General features: G+C 52.6%; 2 protein-coding genes across 2 annotated transcripts in view; one reads left to right on the top strand and one right to left on the bottom strand.

Annotated features, from left to right (window-relative positions):
* CDH23 (cadherin related 23) overlaps window positions 1-26,731 on the top strand; it is a 122,717-nt gene that overhangs the window by 46,896 nt on the left and 49,090 nt on the right. The window contains 14 exon segments of the mRNA XM_054515590.1: window positions 2,566-2,630; window positions 4,345-4,582; window positions 5,102-5,207; window positions 5,292-5,419; window positions 8,328-8,400; window positions 8,619-8,735; window positions 9,469-9,581; window positions 11,557-11,664; window positions 12,835-13,024; window positions 14,503-14,648; window positions 15,561-15,780; window positions 17,586-17,738; window positions 18,755-18,868; window positions 20,089-20,237. Of these exon segments, the coding sequence (XP_054371565.1) occupies window positions 2,566-2,630; window positions 4,345-4,582; window positions 5,102-5,207; window positions 5,292-5,419; window positions 8,328-8,400; window positions 8,619-8,735; window positions 9,469-9,581; window positions 11,557-11,664; window positions 12,835-13,024; window positions 14,503-14,648; window positions 15,561-15,780; window positions 17,586-17,738; window positions 18,755-18,868; window positions 20,089-20,237 (1,920 nt within the window).
* On the bottom strand, window positions 21,244-26,147 carry C8H10orf105 (chromosome 8 C10orf105 homolog). Its single transcript, XM_036385524.2, has 2 exons — window positions 25,874-26,147; window positions 21,244-22,277 (listed from the first exon to the last, which is right to left on the bottom strand). Exons 1-2 carry the CDS (start codon window positions 26,085-26,087, stop codon window positions 21,877-21,879), a joined length of 615 nt encoding a protein of 204 aa, XP_036241417.1. The 5' UTR covers window positions 26,088-26,147; the 3' UTR covers window positions 21,244-21,876.

Below are 26,731 nucleotides of genomic sequence, written 5' to 3'. Positions count from 1 at the left end.
ACTGCAATAAGCACTTAGGAGTGCAATTGTATGGGGCCAAATGAAGGGAATTTGTTTTGCCCGTGCTTTCTGGGACTGTCAGACCCCCTGTAAATCATTATCTCATCACCAGCCCATCCAGGTGCATGGAAAATGCTTCTCTGGGCTCTGCCACTTAGGAATGAATGGAACTGAGGGATTCACAGCAGTTGTGGGCACAGAAGTAAGGGATAGGAAAAAATCCTGGCTGGAGGTTGAGGGCTGGCAGTGCTGAGTGTGCTGGAAAAGCTCAAGGATTTTGGGGAGAGAGACGCAAAAAAGGGGCTGGGGGCAGGTGTTAGGATGGGGATTAACACCAGAATGGCTTGGCTGAAGGATGCTGGTGTAGGAAGATGGTGGGGTGACCCCCCCTTCTCCCCAAGTGTTTCCATATGGAAGAGTTGCCACGCTCTGCCTGGGCTGGAGCACCTCCGTGGATGTCCTCTGGGAGGGAAGGTGGATCCCAGAGGGGCCTGTCCCCCAGGAGTGCTCTCTGGGCATCTCTCCACGCAGATTTCCACAGATTTGTTCCGTTTTACCCAGCACAATTCCAATACCCACAGAAAGGAAATCGCATCGCAGCAGTGGAGAGGAAAATCAGCAGAATCAGTAGGTCTGGAAGGCTGGATCCTCCAGAGCACCCTTCAGCTGGCACCAAGCAGCAGGAGTTCACTTCTCAGCCTGGGAAAGTGTTTGGGGAGGAAAACTTAAATAATCCTGTCTGGTTTTCCTGCCTTTTGCTCTCTGTCAGCCCGTGGTGTGGCAGGGGAGCAGCACATGGGGGTAAAGCTGTGCTCAAGCTCCTGCTCTGCTGCCAAGGGTAATCAAGGCCATGGATAAATCAGGAAGGTTTCAGGAACAGGCTGTGTTCCATGCCACTCCTAAAATACAGCCGTTTTCTGGTATCTGGACATAAAATGTGTCTTTGACCCTGCTTCCTCACAGACCTGTTGGTCTCTAAGTAATCCAGACAGGACTCAATTTAGAAAATATACTGGGGGAGAAAAAGGATATTTTGGGGATTGCATTCCGCTTTCCTCACCTAAAAATAAAATTTTCTGCTCATTTTTCCTGCTGCCACTCATGCATATTTTATGTATTCATTAGAGCAAAGACTTTGAAACACAAATAAATCTTGCTTTGCTCATCCAGAGCTGACACAGTGAGTTGTGAACACCTTCCCCAGAAGGTGCTGGTCATTTAGCCGTGACCAGCCTGCTCCAGCTCCAGCAGCTGCCGTGGAGTAGATGCATCCCAAGCCACTCCATCCGTGGGAATGCAGCAGATTGCACCCCCAGAAGGTCTGTCCTTGTGGAAAGCAAGACCAAAATCACTATTCCTTGCTTTTGCAGATCTGTATTTTAACCTGGGGGGCCATTCTGGAGTGCAATAGGTTTTTATTCCTCTACTCTTGTCATGGTTTGACACTGGCACCCACAAAAGCCACTCATTCACCTTCCCCTGCCACAGCTGGGCAGAGGAGAGAAAAATAAAATTAACAAAGGGTTCATGAGTTAAGGACTGGGAGAAAACACTCCAAGGGCAGGTACAAAGTGAGTTTACTATTAAGAAAATCACAGGAGGATAGTGAGAAGTAAAATAAGCCCTTAAAAAACACCTTTTCTTCCCTCCTTCCCACTGACAGTGCAGGGACAGGGTGTGGGGGTTTGGGGCAGTTCATCACTCGAGGTTTTCTTCTGCTTGGCCCAGGCAGAGGAGTCCTTCCCCTGTGAGACCATGGGGTCCCTCCCATGGGAGTTCTCTGTGAACTTCCCCAGCATGGGTCCAAATCTCCTGAGCAGCACCTCTACCACACCTGCTGCAACCTGAGACCCTCCCAGGGACACACATCACCCCAAAACTGCTGGGACATGGGTCACTCTTCCATGGGGTGCAGTCCTCCAAGGGCAGGCTGCTCCAGCCTGGGAGCAGGGCCCTTCTCTCCACTGGGTCTTCCACTGGAGCCCAGCCTCATCCAGCTGCTTTTCTTCTAAAATTTGTCATCACAGAGGTGTTACCATCATCTCTAATTGGCCCAGCCTTGGCCGGCAGCATGTCCATCTTCAGAGCCATCAGGGATTGCCTCTGCTGGACATGGTGGAAGCTTCCAGCAGCTTCTCTCAGCAGCTTCTCATCTCTGTGGCTCCCTGCTACGAAAAACCAGGCCCAGCAAGCCCAACACAGCTCTAGAATGCACAGGGAAGGATATGAGCTGAGGCTGCAGAGTCCCAGTGAGGACAGGAAGGGTGGCCCTCAGGAATTATCCATGGGGACTTTTATTTCAGGTGTGCTTCCCAGGTTAGCTTGGTGTGTCAGGGAAAGTGAGTAGGTGTAGCGTTTCCCACTGACAAAGGTGTTGGGAGTGATGTTGATGGAGGGCTCTTAGCTAGAGCAGGCTGGGAGTCAGGGATGAGCAGGGGAGTGCAAACAGCCCCTGCCCTGCAGCTCTTGAGGGATACATGGCAGCACACCAGCTCTGCAGAGGTGTGTCCAATGCAGCATTTCCATAAATACCTTCATTTATTAATTACATTTCATGTTTTCCAGGCAACTGACAACGATGTGGGCACTTATGGGAAAGTCAGTTATTTCTTCAGCGATGACCCTGACCGGTGAGTGGGACTGACTGGCAGGAGTTTGACCCCCCAAAATCCTCTTCTAATCCCACAGTGCAATTAAAGGCGCTGGTTATGTCCTACCTGTGAGATGCCCTATGATCCCCAGTGTGTGCTGTCTCCCAGAGGTGTGAGCTCAGCACATGCCTGATGCTCAGCATGTTTGATTGCTTTGCCAAGGTGGGACCTGCAGGCACCACCAGCACTGTTTGAGAGCAGTAAATGGTTTCACAGTGAGTTGTCACCCCTGGAGCAACAGCTGTGGTGTCTCGTGTTGCTGTTGATAATTGCTGCCCCAGATGTGCAGGATGTCTCTGCTTCAGCCCGCACAACTGAAGAACGAGTTTGGACTCTTCAGTTTTTGGTCTTGAGGTTGTTTATTAATTCTTATCTATAAAATTTTCTTTCTGCCCAGCTGAGATCTGCTCACCAGGGCAGCCACAGGCGCTCTGACCGCCCCCGAGGCAGTGTTGTCCTTTTATACTACAAACTACGTATAACATATTTACACTTAATTCCCAATACTATCACCCATGTTAGACAGTGCACTTCTATTCTAAACCAATCCCAAAGTGCCAGCATCACTGCAGAAAATGGAGAACAAGAAGAAGAAAGGCTAGACATGCCCAAGTTCCTCCATCTTGTCCCCGTAACCCCCATACCAAAAATCCTAAAATCTACATTTTCACGCTGTGATCATTTTGTTATCACACTATTCAAACCTGTGTGACTTTCAGGTCCTCATACAAAGCTGGCAACTTGCTCCAGGGGTCAAAATCAAATCCCCAGGTGTTTTGGGCTGTGTGCCAGGGTCTCCGAGCCCCCCAGTGGGGTCCTCAGCAACTCTGGACACCCAGAGGGATGCACTGAGTTCCAACAGTGGTGGAAAGTTGGGGAAAACACATGGGCTGCCCAGAAGAATGGATCTGGGGGCCTCTGCACCCCTTTTCTCTGCCTGTGGAGCAGCACTGAGGGTTGCTCACTGCTCAGCTGTGTGGAGCTCTTGGAGGTGCTCTGGGACCTAACACCCCACAGAAAAAAGTCACGAACTTCACTCTGCCAGGCTGCTGCCTCTCCATCTTGTGGGAATCTACAAAATCAGAGGGTTTTGGGAAAGCTGCAAAATGCAGGCCCCAGAGACAGCAGAACTGTGATTGGAGCTAAGCAGCAGCCATGAGATTGGTCAGCAGAAAAAATTATTTAAACTGTAGAAAAGAGAGGACAAATAGAACAATTATCTGTGTATTAACGCTTGTCTAGAATAACTCTCTAAGCTACAGAAAAGTTTATCTAGCAAGATATTAGGAAGGTTAAAGCTTAATAATGGAGCTCTGTGCGTTGTGTTTTAAGGCTTACAGGCAGGTATTATATTTGAAATAAGCAAGCATTGTTTTAACCAAAGGTACGTGTGCTAATAGTGGTTGGATAGAACTACTGTCAATGTGCTTTTGCTTTGTGTGATTTGTCAAGAAGCTTTTAAAGTAAGTTGTCACACTAAGTTCTTGGTCTGCTGCCTGGGATGTGAGCTGGTGGCATCTTCCCATTGTCATAACCATGGAATGAGACTGATGCTGGAAAATAAAAACAGTTCAAGGCACCTTCCACAGCAGCCCCGTCCCATTTGTGGTCTGTAAATAGCCCCCTGCCGGTGATACATCTCTCCAGTGTGTGGTCACCAAGGCTTTTTCCCCTTCCTTTGCTGTGCCCCCAGCTTCTCCCTGGACAAGGACACAGGTGTGATCGTGCTGACAGCTCGGCTGGACTTTGAGAGCACGCAGCGCTACACCCTGACCGTCATCGCCCGCGATGGCGGCGGGGAGGAGACCACGGGGCGCGTCAGGATCAACGTCCTGGACGTCAATGACAACGTCCCCACCTTCCAGAAGGAGGCCTACCTGGGGGCCCTGCGGGAGAACGAGCCCTCTGTCAGCCAGGTGGTCCGGCTCCGGGTGAGGCACTGCCGTGGCTCCTCCGCTTGGGACGGGCAGGAGGGACACGGGAGTGGGTTAGAATCACAGGATGGTTGGGGTTGCAAGGGAGCCTAGAGCTCAGACAGTTCCAACGCCCTGCCATGCCCAGGAGCACCTTCCACTGGACCAGGTTGCTCCAAGCCCCATTCAGCCTGGCCTTGGACACTTCCAGGGATGGGGCAGCCACGTCTTCTCTGTGCCAAGGCCTCACCACCCTGACAGGGGAGAATTTCTACCTAATATCTAATCAAACCCCCCCTCTGTCAGATTAAAATGATCAGTTCCTGTGATGGCTTTAACAGACACCTTCCAAAGCAGGTCCCAACAGCCAGTTTCCTTCTTGCATGAGAGAAGCAGGCAAGAGGAGAATGATTTACAGATCCCCTCAGGGCCCCTGATGGGCACAGCTCCCTCCATCACTTTTCCTGCACCTCCCATCCCCTCATCTCTCCCTGGCACAGCTCCCATGCCCATGTGTTCCCTCTGTTCACACCCTAGGCATCTGATGAGGACTCCCCTCCAAACAACCAGATCTCCTACAGCATCGTGCAGGCATCTGCCTTCCGCGACTACTTCGACATCACGGTGTCGGAAGGGTACGGAGGTAGGTGCTGGTCCTGGCATCCCAGGGACACCCTAAGCCTGCCCCATCCTGCTGCCCTGACCCCCCCACTGTGCATCTTTGCAGTGATCAGCGTGAACCACCCCCTGGACTACGAGCAGGTGGCCAACGGGGTCATCTACCTGACGGTGATGGCCAAGGATGCCGGCAACCCGCCGCTCAACAGCACCGTCCCCGTCACCATCGAGGTGTTTGTAAGTGCATTCCTGCCGTGCTCTCCCTGAAATTGCTCCATAGCAGTGCTATTAAGTCATCAACAACCCATCAAGGCTGCCCCACCCCATGAGGATGTGTGGATTCCTGTTACATGTGTCTCATGCCACAGCTAACCACGGGGTGAGGAGCGGTGTGGAAATCCCTCTGGAGGAGGGGTTTCTGCTGGCAGACTCAAAGCAGCACAGCGTTCCTCAGGAAGATCAGATCAGCGTGTCACTTTGAGGCACATTGTGGTTTGAGGGTGTCTGCAGGGAGGTGTCAGTGATGGAGACAGTTTGGTTGATAACATGTCAGTCTCGCAGCTGTGGGATCTCTGCCAGGCTGGCGGCAGCCTCACTCTGGGGAGGGGAAGGAGATAAAGCCAGCGATGCTGTAAGATGGGAATGAAGTCCCATGAGCACATCTCTCCTTCAGCTCCCTCACCGTGCTCGAGAGGGGGAACAAGGCAGTGCCCAGGGAGTTAGTGGTGGTTAAATACATCCTTCCCACACTGGGCTTTCGACAGCATAAACACCTCTTTTTCAAGACCACACTTCAGTGGGTCATCTCCCCGGGTGGGGTCTGTACACTGGCAGGGTTTAAGTAGCTGTCACTTTTCCCGCTCTCCACCAAAGGGAATTTCTCTCAGCTGGAAAAAGAAAAGAAATAAAAGCCAAAAACTAGGAAGAAAATGAGGGGGAAGTGTTTTGTGACAGCACTTGAGGAACGAGAGCTGTGAGAAGGCAGAAGCAGAGCGAGTGGGGAGGGAGGTGATTTTTTTTCATCCTTTGGTTGTTGGTTTTTAATAAAGAAGTCAAACTCGCCTTGTAGATTTCCCATTAGGGGACAATACGCTTTTGTAGAGCAGCCGCCGAGTCAGAACTAACAGCGCGCGCGGCGCCAGGATCCCAGGAAACAGCACTGCTAATAAGTTTCTGCCTCACTCCCTGCCGCTGACACCCTCCTCAGGGTGATGAGCCAGTGGCTCACGGCGTGCCTGTGCCTGCAGGAGAGGGGCTGAGTGCTTGGGGTGAGCATCAGCCACTCTCAGCATCCTTGGAGATGGCCTGGAGTGATGGGACAAAGAGGATCAGCTTCCCACTGGAGGAGGGGGGGGGGTTTAGGTTGGATATTGGGAGGAAATTCCTCCCTGTGAGAGTGGTGAGGCCCTGGCACAGAGGAGCTGTGGCTGCCCCTGGGTCCCTGACAGTGTCCAAGGCCAGGTTGGATGGGGCTGGGAGTGACCTGGGACAGTGGAAAGTGTCCCTGCCCATGGCAGGGGGTGGGAACTGTCTGAGCTTTGGTGTCCCTTCCAACTCAATCTATTCTCAATTCTATGATACAGTAGCTGTCTGAGGGTGAGGTTGGAGGGAGGAAGGCTGAGGATCAGGAGAACACAGGAAGCTGGTTTTGGCTGGTTAGGTGGATATATTGTCCTCTGTGGGAGTGGAAGAGTGTCAAGTTCCATCTGCCATCGCTGCAGGTGCCTTGGGGAGCTTTGCAGCTCCTGTGGCTGAAGTGGGAAATGTCCTTCTCCAGCAGAAGGCAGGTGCAGGCCAGCTCTGGCCAGATGAAGAGCCAGCCAGAAGTAAACCCTGCCTCCTTGGGACTGGGCTTGCCGGGCCGTGGCCTTGCTGAGCACGGCCTGATGATCTCAGAAACATTAATGACACCACACAGCATCTGCTCTGGCTCCTGTCCACCCAGCTGGAGCCCCAGCTCAGCCCCATCCAGCTGCACTCAGCCTCTCCGTCGCCTTTAACCTGGCCAGGCCTCCTGGATGAGCCCCACTGATTCCTGGAAGGAGTAGGAGAAGGAGGAGGGATGGTGAGGACATCACCAGGAGGGGCAACAAGCTCCTCATTACCCCCAGAGGAGGCGCCAGCAAAGCTGAGTGCCTCAAAGGCTGATTAAAGACCACCTGCTTACAGAAACTAAAGCAGGGGCTGCCAATTTAATTGCAGCACGATGGGCATCGTTGGCACGTGAAATTGCTTCAAATCTCAGGGTGGGTGGCAGCAGGAGCAGCTGAGCCTGCAGGTCCATCCATGGTCTCCAGGTAGAAATCAGTCTCCAGGGCAGCCCCAGGGAAATGGAGAGGTCCAAAGCAGTGTTTTAATGTCCTGGCAGCTCCGTCCTTCCTCCATAGGCAGCTGGGTTTGGTTCATTTAAGGCAGATTCTTAACCATGTTTAAACAGCATTTAAAGCCTCCTGGGGGAGCTTTAAACCAGTCCAAAATCTGTTTTGAGGGATGTTGTGACTGCTCCTGCCTGGTTTCTCCAGGATGGCAAACACAGGCTTGGAGGGAGCACATCAGGATGCAAACCAACTTCTCCCCCAAAAAATGCTATGGCTGCCCTCTGTGCCCTCTACCAACAAAATTCCTCCTCTGGAAGGAAGACAAAAAAGCAGCTCAGCAGCTCCCCTGGCCAGTCCAGTTTGCCTCATGCCCTTGTGGCCAGGATGCCTGGAACACTGAGCCACTCCTGTGCTGCTCAGGGAGGGAGGATCAGGTCTGTGCCCAATGCTTCACGTGGTGCCTGAGGCTTCCCAGGCTTTTGGTAGAGTCAGGAGCAGCTCAGAAGATGCTCCTCTGTCAGTGGTGGTGGTTCCTCAGCCCTGTGCTGGCTGATGAGGTGATGGGGTTGTTGGTACCATCCCCAGTGCAGGGCCAGCAGAGTCACCTCAGCAATCATCTCACCTCAGCCTCAGCTGCCTCCACAGTGAAACCCTGTGCTCAGCCCCCCAGTGCCTCCTCCCCAGAGCCACCTTCCCCTTCCTGGCATCCTAAACTGGTCACACCTTGAGATGCAGCCACCCAGGAGCACCCCCATACCAGACTCTTGCAGCTGCTTGACCATTTTGCCTTTTTCCCAACCAGCCTCTCGACCTTCTCTTTGCTTCAGGATGAAAACGACAATCCCCCCACGTTCAGCAAGCCCTCCTACGTGATAACCATCATGGAGGACATTATGGCAGGTACAGGGCACATGCCTGCTCCCTCTCTGGGCTCCCAGGAGGGCCCTGAATGGGGTGGGTGATGCCTTTTGGGGAGGTAAAGTCTCAAAGCTGCAGGGCCTGGGGGTTTGGCCACTTTGTGCATGTGCAGGAGAAGGGACCCCTTGTCTGGGTGGCCTGCAGGAGCAGTGTGGGGGCACTTCTGGCTCATGGCAATCCTCATTTCTGCCTCCCCCCAGGAGCCACGGTGCTGTTTCTCAATGCCACGGACATGGACCGGTCCAGGGAGTACGGGCAGGAGTCAATCATCTACTCCCTGGAGGGCTCCTCGCATTTTCGCATCAATGCTCGCTCAGGTGAGCCTCTGCACCTGCTCTGCCCCTTTCCTTTCAGTTCCCTCTTTCACCCCCACCTGTCACAGACATCTTTTATGAAAAGTCCTGTCCTTAGGATTTTTCCTCCTGAGAAGCTGAGAGGCCTCAGGAATAAAATGTAACCAATGGTTCTCTGCTGCTGTGGAATGCAACAGGTGCATCTGGGATTGGGCTCATGTGGTTGTTTCTAATTAATGGCCAATCACAGTCCAGCTGGCTCAGACTCTGTCCGACACACAAGCCTTTGTTATCATTCTTTCTTCTTCTATTCTTAGCTAGCCTTCTGATGAAATCCTTTCTTCTATTCTTTTAGTATAGTTTTAATATAATTTATATCATGAAATAGTAAATCAGCCTTCTGAAACATGGAGTCAGATCCTCATCTCTTCCCTCATCCTCAGACCCCTGTGAACACGGTCACACCCACCCTTCCCTCCTCTCCCTCAATCAGCCTGCTTAGGAGTCCCACAATTTGAGGGATTCAGCAGATTTCAGGCCCCACCATTTGCTCACTCACCCTGAGAGCTTCAGCAGAGGCATCTGTGGAAACTCAGCTCCTCAGCCTGAGGAAGGGCTTGGCTGGGAAAGTTCCTGTTAGTTCAGAAGCTGCCAAGCTCCATCTATTTGGATCCAAAAAAAAGGGCCCATTTGTGGGCTGTCCTGACCTTGGTTTTAACTGTTTCTTTTTTAACCTTGTCATCTCCTGTGGCTGCAGGAGAAATCACCACAACCTCATTGCTGGACCGGGAGGCCAAATCCGAGTACATCCTCATTGTCCGGGCAGTGGATGGAGGTGTGGGGCACCACCAGAAGACAGGCATTGCTATGGTGAGTGTGGGAAGAATTCCCATCTCCCTGAGCCACTGGTGCCCACCTGGGACTGTGGAGAGCTGCAGTGTTTTACTTTTGCTGTGTGAAGAGCACACAATGGTTCCTGCCCTCTGCGCCACCCCTGCTGCGGCTCCCAAAATGACTGTCCAAGTGGTGCAGACCTTGAAATCAGCTTGCTTTCCTGGAAAACCACTCATACAGGAGGCACTTGACTTCCCAGAGCCTGTGGATGTGGTAATGAGTCCTATTTCACCTGCAGAACTCTCCCTTTGTTTGGCTCCCTTTGTTCCTCTCCAGAAGGGGCTCACTTGGAGAGCCTGCAGGTACATGTGATTATTCCTTAGTCTGTTCACATGGGTCCAGGGTTTCCAGCCAGTCTGGAATGCCTGTGCTCCTGGGAAGGTTCTGGTGGAGCTGCACATTGAAGCCTTGTGCTTTGCCTTGCCCTTCTCAGGCCTCAGGGAACCCCATTGCTGGCCAAGCCAACAGGAAATACCAGGAGATCAAAACCCAAGGATCCAGCCTTGATGACCTTAAAGCTCTTTTCCAACCTTAGCTATTCCATTATTTTCTCTCTCACTGCTTATGGCATCACATTTCTTTGGACATTTCATTCATTTGGATGCTCCTGCTCATTTGGGTTGCAGGAGGGATGGATGTCCCACAGAACACAGGGGATGCAGAAAAGATTGTGGTTATGCTGAGGAATAGCCCTAAAATAATTGTCCATCAGGAGGTCTGTGGTAGCAGACTGGAAGCTCCCTATGGAACCTCCCAGAGACCTGTGGTGGCCTTGGCTGGGCACCAGCATGGACTGTGCAGTGCTGAGATCTCCTCTGGGGCTCCAGATGGGATTGTGTTCTCCTAATAGCCTTGTTAAAAGGCAAAACAAGGGGAGAAAAGGTGCCTAAAAAATTAAAGAATATTAAAACTCAGTGAGACTAGGGCAGCAGAGTAAATTTTCTGCTGGGATATCCACAAAATAATCATTTTTGGTCAAAAATAAAGCTACAGTCAGGGGCCTTGCAAGGTCCCCAGGTGATGTGAGCTGCTCAGAGGAGGGGTGGGTCAGCAATCTTCCCCAGGGACCACGGCGGTGCCTTGGCTTGTCCCTGGAGGCTGTGGTGTCCAGAGTGGCCTCTTCTACCACGGGGTGGCACCAGCAGCTCAGCCTGGTGTGACAGCGGGACACAGAGCAGTGGGAGCAGAGAGGATCCCAGGAAAAGCTCCACTAGGACCTGCTGAGGGCTGGGGGCTGCCCTGGAGCTGCAGCCCTTTCCTTCAGACACCCGCAGAGCCCCAGGGGCTGGGGAGAAATGGGTGGTGAGAGAGTCCCAGGCAGGCAGATGCATCCCACAGGCTCACTGCTGCTGTGCCTGGGATGCCATTTGTCACAGGGAAAATGAAAACAGTTAACACTTCAGGGCACCATCCTCACCCCTGCTCTTGTCTTCACACCTCTCACCCCTGTGTACTGTACCTTCTCCTGATTTCTCATTTATTCTGGGGGTTTTTCTGTTGGTTTTTACCAGCCACTTGGATTTTTCCTTCCTTTCCTGCCACATTCCCACTGCATCCTCTCCCCCACTGATTTTCATCCCTCTGTTTGAAGAGGCACCTTGTGCCCTGTGGTTGTTCTTAACCGTGACAAATACAAACAAAACCCAGTTCAGCTATGCCCAAGAGCTGCAAAATTGGAGGATGTTGATTTTATTTTTGCAGGTTTTCCCTCCAGAGGGTGAACACAGCATCACAAAACCATAGAATAATGCAGGTTGGAAAAGGTCTCTAGGACGATCAGGTCCAGCCATTCCCTCAGCGCTGCACTAACCCGTGTCCCCAAGTGCCACAATTATTGAATCCCCTGAGGGATGGTGGCTCTGCCACAGCCTGAAACACACGTTGGGTCCACCCAGGGGACATCCCACACCTCAGGAACCTGCAGCAGCTGTGCTTCCTTGCTCTCCCACAGGTGAACATCACACTGCTGGACATCAATGACAACTACCCCACCTGGAAGGACGAGCCATACTTCATCAACCTGGTGGAAATGACGCCCCCCAACTCGGATGTCACCACGGTACGTGTCAGGCAGGGTGGTGGCTGCACCCAAGGCCTGGCTGGAGCCGGGGGTCACCTTCAAACCAGTGTCACCAGTGTCACCTTCAGTCCAGCACCATCTTTAATTCCATTTAAAACCTTACTCCTGAGCCTCCTCCCTGCTGCTGACCATCCCCTCTGCCTCTGTTTCTTCTCCCTCCTTGGCATATTTTTTTTTTCCTCTCCAAATTGTGTGGATTTCGGCCAAATCCTCCTTTTCTTAGCCTCTCCTGCGACCTCCTTCAAGGACCTCTCTGAGAGACTTTGATTTACAACCTTTCAAGTCCCTCTGGTGAAATAAAAGAGGAGAAGAGGGGGAGGCTTCTATTCCATCACGCCGAGAGAAAAATGACAGGAACAAAATGGAAAATAAATGAGGGAAAAGTGAAGAGAATCCACAAAATCATATAAGGAGGAAGGCTGCAAAAAATGGAAAAAAAAAAAGGATTTTTTTTGAAGGGGGAGAAGGGTCTGGCAGTGCTGCCCGAGCCAGAGCACAGTGGTTTTCTCTACTTCAGCCCTGCTGCTCAGTGCCAGCTTGAAGTCATCTTGCCTTTGACAACCCAATTAGTTGCTGGGAAAATAATTATTTTGTCACTGATCCGATGTAAATTCAGCTGCGGGACGAGCAGCAGGAGCTGGGGAAGTTATGAGGGCAGTGAAATTGGGGTTTTTGTTAATGTAAATGTCCCCTGTAATTAAAAAGGTCACAGGGAGAGCAGTAAAGCACAAAATATCTGGCGTGGAGGAGAACTCCGCCAAGGAATTATTCCTGATGTGGCAGCACAAGTTCCTCAGCGTGCCTCTTTGTCCCATTTATTTTATTTTTCCAAAGGGTCCTCATTTTTTAGCTGGTTTTATTCCAAAGGAGGAAAAATCCAGTTTGATTGCTGCGCTTTTGTATCTTGTCATGCCATTACCTCCTGTGCTCACAGGCCAATTTTGGGGAGATTTAACACCACAGCAGAGGTCTCGAGGGTGCAAAATTCCTGCAAATGTCATGAAAACACAGAGCTGGATGGAGGGAGAACTCCTTTGTGCTGCTGGTGCAGAGAGGCCAAGCTCAACAGCAGCAAATCCCCACGGGGACTCCCCATGGGAGTGAATTCCCAGCACTCTCCTGTAATTTTGTGCTGTTCCCCCGTGGCAGGTGGTGGCTGTGGACCCAGACCTGGGGGAGAATGGCACGGTGGTGTACAGCATCCGGCCTCCCAACAAGTTCTACACCCTCAACAGCACCACGGGCAAGATCCGCACCTCAGGCGTGCTGCTGGACCGGGAGAACCCCAACGCCCAGGAGGCCCAGCTCATGCGCAGGATCGTGGTGTCCGTCACTGACTGTGAGCCTCCATCCCACACTGGGTGTTCTCACTGCCCAGCTGAACCTTCCTGTCTTGGTTTGTAAAGACAGGAGTCTGCTAAGGAAGGCAGGAGCCTCCCCTGAAATGGAGAATGTGAACCCTCCCCACCCCTCTGAATTGCTATGAATTTTAAATTAAGGGGCTCTCAGGCAAAAATATGGGAGCAGGAAATAACAGTTCTTTAATAGGGAAGGAAAAAAATAAAAGGATAAAATAAACAATGCAGTACACTAGAACAACAGTGCCAGAGTCAGAACCCAGCCTGACACCCTGTGGGTCAGGGTGTTGGCAGCAGTCCCATTGGAAATGTGGCTGCAGCCCTCCTGCAGTGTCAGGGGTGGTTCTGCTGGAGCAGGGGGTCCTGTAGAGAAGGATAGATTCTGCCTCTGAAGATCCAGTGAAAGGAGAGGCAGCTGCTGTTCCTCTGGGGAATCCCGTGGAGAAAGCCGTGCTGGTGTCTCAAAACCTCTGGATTATATCTGGGTAGCAATGCTTGGCTCCTCCCTCTGGGCGGAGCATCTCCCAATGGGATGTTACAGTTCTCATCAGCCATGCAGGGACATTCCATAGCTGTTATCAGCAGATGTCCCCTCCCAGGGAGGTGTGAATGTGGTCACTCAAGAGAGAGATCAGGCAAACTGCCCACTTGACAAAGGTAATCTGCCATACAGATGGGAATGGAAAACATCTTGCATTGCAATCTTCAACACTTCCCCAGCCTGATTTTGCCCTTATGGCAAAGTCTCTTCTGTTTTCTTCTCTACTCTTTTGAGCGGGAGTGTTTCTGAGGTGAAAAAAATGGGAGTAGCTTTAAACCTGCTGCTAAAACAAGCTCAGAGTGTGAGTGCAGTCATTCATGTAGCAGCCCTGAGAATGAGCCTGAGAGGCAGGAACTCTCCCTCCCCCGCAGCCCTGCTCCATTGGCATCCCAGAAAATCAATTGAGCAGGTGAGGGAAGCAGAGATGATGGGTTTTTCTCTGGAAATATTGCCATAGGGAAACTTTTCATAGGGAAAAAGATAGATATACAAAGATAATTCTTTCTTTTCAGGACAAAGGGGAATGGTTTTAAACCAAAAGAGGAGAAATGGATATTAGATGTTGGGAGGAAAATCTTTACTAAGAAGGTGGTGGAACAGGTTACCCAGAGAAGCTGTGTCTTTTCTAACCCTGAAAGTGTCCCAGGACAGATTGGAAGGGGCTTGGGGCAACCTGGGATAGTGGAAGGTGTCCCTGCCCATGGCAGAGGGTTGGAATTAGATTATCTGTAAGGTCCCTTCCAAATCAAACCATTCTGGATGCTGAGTGTCCATTGGTGGCAGATGACTCATGACAAATCAGGGCCATCACCCCATCCTGCACTGCTGTCTGCATGGCGGGTGAGGGCTCCTTTTTAGGGGAAAGGGGTGGAAGCAGCTCAAGCGTTAACCTTGAGACCCCATTCCTGGCCTCTGCAGGTGGGAGGCCACCCCTGAGAGCCACCAGCAGTGCCACAGTTTTTGTCAACCTGCTGGACCTGAACGACAATGACCCCACTTTCCAAAACCTGCCCTTCATTGCTGAGATCGCCGAGGGGCTCCCCGCGGGCTCCTCTGTCTTCCAGGTGAGCATGTCCCTCTGCTGCCATTCACCAGCTGGGAGCTTGTCAAAGCAGGCTGGCAAAGCATCCTCTCCCTTCTCTGCATCTTCTCCACCTCCTCCATCCTCTCCATCTCCTTCTCTTTGCCATCCTCTAGCAGTGGAACAGGGGGGATGCAGAAGGTGAGCGTGTCCAGGTGAGCGTGTCCCACTGCTGCCATTCCCCAGCTGGGAGCTGCTGCCATGGCTTCTGCAGGCTGGCAATGCATCCTCTCCCTTCTCTGCATCTTCTCCATCTCCTCCATCCTCTCCATCTCCTTCTCTTTGCCATCCTCTAGCAGTGGAACAGGGGGGATGCAGAAGGGATTGTGCATCTTTACTCCATGAGCTCACTCAGGGTAGGGAGGATCCTCCAAGGCCATTTCATGGCTGCATCCCCAGGGCCAAAGGCACTTGGGATTTCTGTACCATGGCTTCCATGACCAGGAGATGATGATCAGGGTGCTCTCCTGTAGGAATGGGCCCCCTGTTGACAGAGTGACAAAACTGTCCTTTGTCCCCTTAAAAAGGAAATAAGCCCAGAAGTTTCTCTCCTTGATTAGGTGAAAAGACACCTCATAGGACCTTGGGGACTTCACCTCAAACTTAAGGAGAGACAATTGGACAGGAGCCAAAAAGTCCTGCCTGAGCAAGTTGCTAGGAAAATAAGAGAACAAAGAAACTAATGGCTTTTGTGAGCTGTTTTACCAAGAGCAAGAAGGCCTCTTGCACCTAGTCAGTTTTTCTCTGTAAGGAGTTTGTTATTTTGCCTTTTATTAAAACCTTTTTGTTTCCAACACTGCCACAGAAGCCATCCTGCTGATTTTATGCCTTCTAAGGTAGCTGAGCTATCATAAGTCCTGGCTCGAAGAAGCTCCTGTTTCCCTCTCCCCACCAGGTGGTGGCCATTGACCTGGACGAGGGCCCCAACGGGCAGGTGTCGTACCGCATGCAGGTGGGCATGCCCCGCATGGATTTCCTCATCAACAGCACCAGCGGGCTGGTCACCTCCACGGCCGTGCTGGACAGGGAGAGGATCCCCGAGTACCTGCTCAGGGTGGTGGCCAGCGACGCCGGCGCGCCCGCCAAGAGCTCCACCAGCACCCTCACTGTCAAAGGTGGGTGCAGCGAGAGCCCACGGTGGTGACAAACAGAACCTGAGGGAATGCAGCTTCTGCAGGAGACTCAGACCCCACAGTGGTGACAAACCTCACTGAGGAAATGCAGTTTCTGCAGGAGACTCAGACAATCCTCCCTGGAGGAAATGCAGGTTCTGTAGGAGACCCAGACCCCACAGTGGTGACAAACCTCACTGAGGAAATGCACATTTTATAGGAGACTCAGACAAACTTCCCTGGAGGAAATCCAGGTTCTGTAGGAGACCCAGACCCCACAGTGACAAACCTCACTGACGAAATGCAGGTTCTGCAGGAGACTCAGACAAACCGCACTGAGGAGATGCACATTCTGTAGGAGACTCAGACCCCACAGTGGTGACTGTGGATATACAGGTTCTGTAGAAGACTCAGACAATCCTCCCTGGAGGAAATGCAGGTTCTGCAGGAGACTCACTGAGGCCTGTGTGAAAAACGCCAATCACTTGTTGTTTTTTTTTTATTTTAAAAGTTTAATGATAATAAAATGGTTATAAAAATAGTACTATAATTAGAGTAATAATATTTTGGACAATTGAGATTAGGACAATACAAGACAATTAAAACAAAGAGTTAGAGACAGTCCAGGTACCTCTTTCTAGGCAAAATAAGCCCAAAAAAGGCCCAGGTTAACAGAGGATTAACCCTTAAAAGCAACAGCCTGTTGCATATTCATATATGATGCATAAATTCCATTCAAACAAAGCATTCTGTCTGGTCAGTGTCAGCTTCTTCCTCTGAATCCTAAACGGGGTCTTCATGGCTGAGCAAGGTGGGAAGAAGTTCATTCCTTCTGATAATGGAGAATAAATTCTCTTTCTCTGAGAGATTTAGGTGTCCTGTGGCTGCTATCTGGTGTGAGTACCTCATTCCTTTCTTAAACAAAAAAAAATCCCACATACAAAGTTCCTATTTTAACTACAGAAGTTCCCTTTTAACTACAAAACTACATTTACCATACTATTAAAATGTTAATACAGCACTGCTAATCAATACAACAAAATACATATAGTAAATATCTGTGTAGAGCCATATAATTTGCACTTTTCACAGCCTAGAAACAGGGTCAGGTCTGGCTTTGTGCATAGGGAGGGCTCCATCCCCACAGGCTCCATGTCTGCTATCAACACTTTGCAGAGATGGGGAAAACGTGGTGGTTTTGGCAGGGCCACCCAAATTATCCTTTTTTTTCCTCCATTCCCCCATCCCCAGTGTTGATTTTTTCTTTTGCTTCAGCATGTGATTCCCATCAGCTGCGTGCCTGGACAGCCCACGCAATCCCAGCTCAGAGCTGGAGCTTATTGCAAGGCCTGCCTTTAATTTAATGCCTTTCTGTTTGCTGGCTTCGTGCAAGGCTAGTGCTGAAAAAGGATAAGCATCATCTGGAAATAAACTGACCCTGCACTGTCCTCAGGCCTGAGTTTGGGAAAAAAAGTTCCTGGTCTCTGCCATGCCCCAGGAAGTACTGAGCTTGTATTTAAACCCCAGATTTTCCTTTGAACGGGGATGGAAACAGCTTGGTGAAAACAGTACCTTGAATTTCAGTGATGCAATGGTTTTTTTGGCTGTGAGGAGGGTGATCTGTGTGTATCAGAGGCAACCAAATACAGCCTAGAGCCACTCTGCAGGCACCCCACTGCCCAAATGGCAGGGAGGGTCAGGCACAGCATTCCCTGGGATGCTGAGAGGAGGTTTGGGAGCCCAGCCTGGCATCTGCAGGAGGGGCAGCCAGCCCTGGCAGCACACTCAGCTCTGCTCTCCCTTTCCAGTTCTGGATGTGAACGATGAGAACCCCACCTTCTTCCCTGCTGTCTACAACGTGTCCCTGCCCGAGAACGTGGCCCGGGATTTCAAAGTGGTGCGGCTCAACTGCACGGACGCCGACATCGGGCTGAACGCTGAGCTCAGCTACTTCATCACAGGTGGGAGCCCCATGCCACGAGGGGAACTGGGCTTGCAGGGAGGGACAGGCTGCCCCAGACCTCGGCCAGGGTGTTCTGCACTCCAACTCTGCCTTTCCCAGCCCCTCCAATCCTTGTCCGGCATCGCCCTCTGCTGAACAGCCCCACTCGGCTCCCGGCCATGCTGACCACTCTGCTGACCCTGGAAAAGCATGAGGATGGGCAGAACACGGCTAGGGAGCAAGGCCTGGGGTGGATTTCATCAGTGTTCATGGTTGGAGGGCGTAAATGGAAACTTGGGGCATTTTTGGGCGGGTGGGATTGGGTGGGCAGCAATGCTTCCCAGGCAGTGCCCGGCTCGCCCCACAGCTGCAGCACCTGCAGCAGGAGGCTGGGGAATCCCCTGGCCATGGTTTGACTTGCAAACTGCACACCGAGCCCTCAGGAAGAGGGTGAAAACAGAAGTGTCACCAGAGAGCCACTTTTCCCACAGCAGCAGCCTGCTGTTCCATGTCCCGGCCCCTCTGGCCTCTCCTCCGCTGGTGAATCGGGGTGTGCTGTCCCACAGGTACCACAGCCCACGTGCAAACTTAACCCAGTTTGCCTCAAAGCATTCAGGAAATGACCCAGCTTTTCCTACAGCCACTGGATTTTTCCTGTGCTGTGAGGCAGAGGGAAGGTGCTCTGCCAGGGACAAGATACCAAACCATCCTTGCACGGCTGGGCTGACCCCGTGCCCAGCCCACAAAATCCAAGGAAATGGCCTCAAGTTGCACCAGGGAAGATTCAGATTAGATATTGGGAGAAATTTCTTCACTGAAAAGGTAGCCAGGCATTGGGACAGGCTGTCCAGGGAAGTAGTGGATGCTCCTGGATCCCTGGAGGTGTTAAAGGTCAGGTTAGACAGGGCTTGGAGCAGCCTGGTCTAGGACATGTCCCTGCCCCCGGTGAGGTGTTGGAACAAAATTATCTTTAAGGTCCCTCCCAACCCAACCTGGCCCATTCCAAGTTTCTGTTCTGCTTGTGCTTTGCTGCAGGTGGGAACCAGGATGGCAAATTCAGTGTCGGCTTCAGGGACGGGGTGGTCAGGACGGTCGTGAGTCTGGACAGGGAGACTGTGGCATCCTACACACTAATCCTGGAGGCCATTGGTAAGGATTTCCCAGGGATCCCACTGCCACACAGCCACAGGTGGTGGCCATACACGTGTGGAGCTCCCTTGAAGGAGTGTCAGAGGGGCAGCAACCTCTGAGGTGCTCTCCAAAGCAGAGCCTGTGCCTGGTGCTAACATTGCACATGTGAATTAATGTGTCCCACTTCCACCATGACTTTTGCAGAGGGTGTGTTCTCCTCTCAGGTTTGCCCAGCCCCAGGGCTCTCCCTTTCACCTGGGAAGGCAGGCCCCCTGTTCCTGAGAGGCTCCACACTGTCCAGGGCAGCCCTCTACCCAAAAATGCCAACTCCACAGCATCGTTCCCCTCCTGCCATGCCAGCCCTTGGCTCTGTGGCTGCTGATTAACCCTGAGCCACCTGGCACTGGCAGAGGGTCCCTGTGCCAAACTCAGCTTGGCTGTCATCCCCAGAGCTTTATAATGATGTGCCTGTTCACAGATGCCTTGGATGTCCCTTTGGAGAGGAGAAGTAAGTGGCCTGGACAGAAATGTTGGGGGCACAGCATTGCAGGTGCCATTGCAGGGGCTGCAGCAGGGATGCTGCCCTGCCTGGGCACACAGGACTGGATCCCAAGGGGCCAAGGGTCTGCTGTGCCCCTCCCATGGGGATCACACTGCCTGTGTTTTCCCAGATCCCACAGGCTCCCAGATGGGTGGGTTTATTGCTCCCTGCAAATCAGGCATGTTGAAAAATCCAACCCCACTCCATGCTTCCCAGTGCCTCATTCTTCCTGGCAAATCCAAGAGCTGTGCTGCCATGTCCTTGTCTACTGAACATCAACCCATCCTGGTGCTCCTTGACTGTGAGCTGAGCTGCAGCTGTGGAGAATTCATCAGGCTGCCTCCACCTCCCAAATCCCTGGCTCCAGCAGTCCCTTCACTTGGTGTATGGAACTGCAAATCCTCTCTAATGATCAGTTGCATTTCTGGGCTCACTGGGCTCCATGGCAGAGCTTGGGGGTGGATTGGCTTTTCCTTTTTTTTTTTCAGAATAGCATGGTGGTTCTGCAGAATAGAAAGGGGGGGGAAAACCCTAAAAACCCATGGTTCAGAGTGGGATTTGAAAAGCTGCGAAAAGATGAAATGTTTTAGTTTAGAAATCTCGATCCTGTTATTTCAGCAGCCATGGGCTGAGCACCTCCTGTGCAAAGAGGAGGTGGCTGAGCCTCTCTCCCTCCCTCCCCTTTGTGTCCCTGCAGACAACGGCCCCACGGGGAACCGGCGCACCGGCACCGCCACCGTGTACGTGACCGTGCTGGATGTCAATGACAACAGACCCATCTTCCTGCAGAGCAGCTATGAAGTCAGTGTCCCCGAGGACATCCCAGCTGCCAGCAGCATTGTGCAGGCACGTGGCTCTTCCTCTGGGACCCTGGGGTGGGAGCTGGGGGTCCCCCACTCGCTGTGCCCTGACTGCGCGCTGCTGGAAACACAGCACAGGGATTTTCCCTCCCTGTCTGTTCCCTGGGACAGGGTGAGATGGGTTCTTGCTCATCCACTCCTCTGCCAGCCCAGGCTGGGAGTGCCAGGGAGAAGGCAGCAAAGAACAGGTGGAAATTAAGGAACTCACCCCATTTCTGCAGGGGGTGAGAGGAGAAGAGCCAAGCCCTGTGCTGGCGAGGCCTCTTTGGCTACATCCCTGCTTTCTCCCTCCTCCCAAGCAGAGATCTCCATGGGGAGGGAGCAGAGTGCCTGCAAAGAGATGCTCAGAGAGGGGGGAGAACCCTCAGAGAGGGAGAAAAGCATTTGGACTTTGCTTTCATGTTTGTGGCTCTTTGAGGGAGCGGTGGGCAGAGCTGAATGGCTCAGTGAGCACGGAATGAATGCGGGCATTCACACGGGCTCCCAGCATCCCTTCAAACCCGGGGCTCCTCTGGAGCAGGCACCAAAGGCTCTTTGCAGAGGGCCCTGGGAAGGCTCCCTCTGCCTTCAATACCTCTGCAGGCCCAGGCAAAGGGACAGCTTTGTCCTTGGCTGTGTGAGTCACCGGCAGAGAAGAAAGGAGCCTTTTGCCTCCTGCCACAAAAGGTTTGCTGGGAGCCCTGTGCCTGCTCCAGGCAGCCAGTCCCCAAGGGATCCTGTGGCTCCTCATCACCTGGTGGACCTGCTGCTCTGGGATCAGCACCAGTCTGCAGTCCCAGGATGGAGGTGTGTCCCTGCACAGGACTCCGAAAATTGAGCCAGTTTGGCAAATTGGAGGAAGGGAGGGAACTCGAGTCTGACTGGCAGCAAAGTGCCTGTTCTTAGAACCTGCTTCCCAAAAAGGGGGATGCCCTTGGAAGTCCATGGCAAAAGAGAGGAAGTAACTGGGGGAAGTTGTTTTTCCACAGAACAGCATGGAAGAGAAACAGAAATGAGCCATCAGCCAGCTTCAGTTTAATTCACATCTTCAGCGTGAACCATTTGTACAGAAGGTCTCTCCCTTCAATGCGTCCCCACATCCCCAGGAGAGAGTTTGTCGATGTTTCCCATCCCTTTCTCCCAAAACCAGGCAGAGCAGGGCCAGAGAGCAGGAATGGGAATGAATTGACCACAGCAACCCAGAGCCCACTAGGGATGGAGGGGGGTGACAGGGACCAGGCAGCACATGGGGGCAGAGCCTCCCTCCACCTGCTCCAGAGGATAACTCCACTAAGGATTGCTGTCTGTGGAGCAGGTTTGCCTCTCTTCAGGCAGCCAGGTTGCTCCCAGTCTCTTCCAGGCTGTTTGTTCAGGTGCAGCACAACTTGCACAATGTTTTCCAAAAGAAATGAAGCAGCAGGATTTTTGTTTTTGGACTGCCCGGTGGTAGCTGTGTGTGGGTGTAGTTTGGATGCCTTCACCTTCCCTGGCAGGAAGCAGTAACCTGGAAAGCATTTGAGAACCTGACATTGCAAAATCTCCTGTCACAGAGCCTGGAAATGAGCTGCTCAAAGGGTCTCTACTCAGGATACCAAGGGGTGCTTGAGAAAGGAGCCAAAAGCTTGGGAAGGAGGAGCAGGGCAAGATCACATTTTGGTGGACTCCATGATGTCCCAGTCCTGGCTGCTGGAGAAGCTCCTGGGACAGGCCAGGGGGCTCTGAGAGACCATCTGGCTCCTCCTGAAGCTGCTGATGGAGCCCCTCAGGGAGCCCAGAGGCTTCCAGAGCCTCAGCTGGGGCTGGCTGGCATCCATGGGGTGCTGGGGCAGCCACTCCTGGGGGCCCCAGAGGGACCGGCCCAGCGCCGGAGGGTGACAGAGGGTGACAAAGGTCAGGAGGGTGGCCAGCACCAGGAAGATGCAGACGAGCCCAACGATGATGGGCAGCCAGTCTGTCCCCTCAGGGGAGGTGGCACTGGGTGGCACTGGCTCCAGAAGCCCATGGAGAGGTGGGGTGGGAGACGTCCCATTGCCAGAGCTCATCTTCCCTGCAAGGTGACACAGAGCAGTGGCACAGGTGATTAGCAGGTGGAAGCTGGACAGACAGCCACCCTCTGGTGAAACTGATGGATTCTTGTCATGCCTTGATGTCCAGGATTCTCCCAGCCATGTTTTCAGTGGCACAGGGGGTGACAGGGGGTGTCCAACACGCCACAGAGGTGGGGTTTACACTTGCAAAGCACCACCCTGATCTGGGTGCAAAACCACCTGGCAAAGAAATCTACCACTATTTATGGCCTCTGGGAGGACACTTTCAGGGAGCACACACACATTGCATGAAGATTTTCTGGAAGAGATAAATATCCATGTACTACAGAAAGCTCAAAATCCTCCCCCTGAGTTGCTGAGGTTTGGTTCTCCTCTGTTTCCCAGAAATGTGGGTTTGTTGAATTAGCTGTCACTTGGGGTTTTTGTGATTATTCTCCCAAAGAAATTGGTCACTTGGTTTAGCCTGATAAGTCCCCATCAAGCTGTGGTATGTGCTAGCACTGTCTTTATTACTTTGCAAGGGTGAAGAGTAACACCCTCACCCTACTCATGCCAAAAATCCTCATGCCAGGCATTTTGCTGACCTGCTTTCAGGCTCAGACATGTCACAGGTGATACAAACCAGCCTCCCAACGTGCTGGCAGGGACAGCTCTTGCCTAACACCTGGTGGAGACTGTCCTCTCCTTTCCCCAGCAGGTCAGATCCTCCCAAGAGCATTTTGCACCTTTTCTTTGCTCACATGCCCACCCCCAGCCCCAGACAGGCTGTGCCAGAGGCTGGCATCTCTCCAGAGGGAGATGAGGGCTGGGGAAATCCTGTTTGTGCAATGCCCTGTGTGCTGGAGGTAAAGCTTTATTATCATTTATTATCCTTTCCTGTGGAGGTGTGGGAGAGCTGTCTGACTGCTCTGTGGCTGGGCAACCTCCTGGTAAACTGGGATTTGGATTGAGCCAATTTAAAACCAAGATCTCAGGAGGGGAAAGGCAGGGCTGCAGGGGCTGCTCTGGCAGAGTGACACAGGTGTGTGCAAGGCAGCAGCCAAACACTCACCATAAAACACTCCAAAAAGTGGAGAGAAGCCATCAGTGGCATGGTTTTCATCACTCAGGGTGTATCAGCCTGCTCAGAGCTTGGGGGTCTTCGGGGAGATGGTGCTGTTTCCATGGGGCAGAGCCAGATCTGTGCCTGGAAAATGGGAAATGCAAAATCCAATGGGTCAGGGCCAGGTCTGTGCCTGGAAAATGGGAAATGCAAAATCCAAAGGGTCAGGGCCAGGTCTGTGCCTGGAAAATGGGAAATGCAAAATCCAAAGGGTCAGGGCCAGGTCTGTGCCTGGAAAATGGGAAATGCAAAATCCAAAGGGTCAGGGCCAGGTCTGTGCCTGGAGAATGGGAAATGCAAAAACCAATGGGTCAGGGCCAGGTCTGTGCCTGGAAGATGGGAAATGCAAAATCCAATGGGTCAGGGCCAGGTCTGTGCCTGGAAAATGGGAAATGCAAAATCCAATGGGTCAGGGCCAGGTCTGTGCCTGGAAAATGGGAAATGCAAAATCCAGTGGGTCATTGTTTGAGAGGGTGAATCCCTGTGTGCATTGCAGACAGTTCCAGGATGGAGCTCTGCTCACCTCCTCCACACTGATGTTTTCACCTCTCTTCACCCCAAATGCATTTTTTTAATCCATAACCAGCTCTGTTCCTTCCCCTCAGCTTTGGGAACAGAGCAGCAATCCCAAGGACCCTCTGCTCCAGGGACAGGCTCCTCTGTGCTGCCCAGGCAGGGCTGCAGAGTCTCCCACACCACAGGCAGCCTGAAGCAAGGTTTCCAGGGCTACCTTAAAGCTGGCATTTACCAGCTGCAGGTGGTGACCTTGCATTGTTCCTTGAGAGCCAGCCAGGAGGCGTGGGCCATTCCTTCAGGCTCTTTCATTCCTTCAGGCTGGTTTTGCTCCCTTGCTTGTGGCTGCAGAGTTTGTCTTTTAAATTCACTTGACAGTGTTCCATAGAAACCCATCAGGAGGGATCACACTGGTGTTTTCCCAGGCTTTTTCTGGGAAAAACCAGAAAAAAAGCCATGCCCTGGTTCTCCTCACACCCAGCTCAGTTGGCAGAGCTTTCATGGCATTGCCAGTTCTCAGCATCACTGTCCCACCCAGGCTCCATATTCTTCATCCTGCTGGGTTAAAAGAGATTTTCCTGTCCTGGAAATCCTCCCCAGAGGTTCATCCCTGCCTGATCAGCTCCAAATGTGACACATCCCTGTGAGCACTCAGGCTCCAGCACTGGCCACGAGGCAGATGAGGATCAGAGGGGAAAAAAGAGAAAAGATAAAATGCCAGATAAAGATAAAAGTTAAAATACCCCCAAGAAAGGTGGAAAGGTAGGAAAAAAGAATGATTCTCATGCCTGAGCAGCACAGAGGGTTCTTCTGCCCAGCACCAGGCACTGCTCCCTGGCCTGGCCCAGCTGCCTGGTTTGGCAGTTTTTCCATCTGCTCTCCCTCCCTTTCCTCAAACTCCTGCAAAGAAAAGCCTGTGTTCAGGCACAGCTCCCATGAAAAGCAGCTCTCATTCCCTTCCCCAGCTTGCTTAGCAACACTTTTCCTGGAGCTCCCCAACTTTTCCCAGTGCACTAAATCTTTCCACGGAGGTGGAAAAGGAGGAGGTGATGCTGGGCAGGACCAACCTGACCCTCCTGGTTCTGTTCCCAGGGCTGTGAGTGATGCTGCTCCCCATCAGCCCCGCTGGTAAATGGCACAGCTGCCTCCACAGGACCTTTCCCGTCTCCCATCACCGGGGCTGGGAAGGGAGGAAAGATGCCTGACCCCATTTCCACCCCAAACTTTCCCTCTCCACCCATTTCCAGTGTTTTCCCCAGAAGGAGGGATGCCTGACCCCATTCCCACCCCAAATTTTGCATCCCCACCCATTTTCAGCTCTTTCCCCAGAAGGAGGGATGCCTGACCCCATTCCCACCACAAATTTTGCATCCCTACCCTTTTTCACCACTTTTCCCAGAAGGAGGGATGCCTCACCCCATGCTCACCCCAAACTTTCCATCCCCACCCATTTTCACCATTTTCCCCAGAAGGAGGGATGCCTGACCCCATGCCCATCCCAAATTTTGCATCCCCACCCATTTTCAGCTCTTTCCCCAGAAGGAGGGATGCCTGACCCCATTTCCACCCCAAATTTTGCATCCCCACCCATTTTCAGCGTTTTCCCCAGAAGGAGGGATCCCTGACCCCATTCCCACCCCAAACTTTCCTTTCCCACCCATTTTCACCATTTTCCCCAGGAGGAGGAATGCCTGACCCCATTCCCACCCCAAATTTTGCATCCCCACCCATTTTCAGCGTTTTCCCCAGGAGGAGGGATGCCTGACCCCATTCCCACCCCAAATTTTGCATCCCCACCCATTTTCACCATTTTCCCCAGGAGCAGGGATGCCTAACTCCATTCCCACCCCAAACTTTGCATCCCCACCCATTTTCAGCGCTTTTTCAGGGCAGCATCTCTGCAGCCAGGGGTCTGTCTCAGCCCTGGGGGTGACCTAAGGAGCTGGCAATGGCTTTGCCGAGGGGGTTTGGGCTCCCTACCTCTCAGCAGCTCTGCCTCCCGCGCTCCGGTGCTTTGCCGCCGCTCCCACCGCGCTCCGCCGGCTGCCAGCCCCCTCCTCCCTTTGGGGAGGGTGGGACAGAGGTGGCAGCCGGGTGGGGACAGCCGGAGCCAGCAAAGCCACGGGGCCTGAGCCCCTTCCCGGCGCTGCAGTGCCCCGGAGCTGTGTCCCGCTGGGGCCGAGCCCCCTGGCATGCGTTTCCACGGGATTTGTCCCTGTAGGATGAGTGAATGGTGCAGTCGGTGGCTGAGCCCCCGTGGTAGGAGGGCTGACACCTGCTCTCCACATGCCTGTTCCCCATTTTCCCAGAAAATCAACTTTTTTCCCATTTTTTATTGCCCCTGCTCATCCTTTTCTGACCCCTTTCCCCCCAGGGCTGTGACAGGCTGGCTGTGCCTGCAGCCTGCTCTGCAGCAGAGGGATAAAAGAGGCTGGAGCTCAGCTTGGCTGCACCAGGTGCTTTCCACCTGCAGCACAAAGAGCTTTTCTCCCACTGCTTGCCCTGCAGTGCCACTGCTTTTCCAAGCTTGGGACAGTTTGTTAAAGTACCACCTTTCCTTTGGGACCTCAGCAGGTCAAACCAGCAGCAGCCAAGCTTTCCTCAGGCTGCAGGCTGGCAGGAGCATGCCTTGATTTAATGAAAACTCCTGATTTTAATAAAAAACAAATGCCTGGGCTGACCCATGTCCCCTAGTTTATGTAGCAGAGCTTCAGGCTCGGGGTGAGCTGGGAAGAGGATGGCCCAAGGGCTGTTTGCAAGGTGCAGGTGGCTCATCCTGAAATGCACTCTCCTGGGCACAGTGGGGCAAGGAGTGGCACAAAAAGCTGAAAAGTTTTG

Source organism: Molothrus ater, chromosome 8, assembly GCF_012460135.2.
Source record: "Molothrus ater isolate BHLD 08-10-18 breed brown headed cowbird chromosome 8, BPBGC_Mater_1.1, whole genome shotgun sequence".
Classification (NCBI taxonomy): Eukaryota; Metazoa; Chordata; class Aves; order Passeriformes; family Icteridae; genus Molothrus; species Molothrus ater.
The sequence above is the reverse complement of the archived record's forward strand: the minus strand, read 5'-3'. Positions and strand labels throughout refer to the sequence as shown.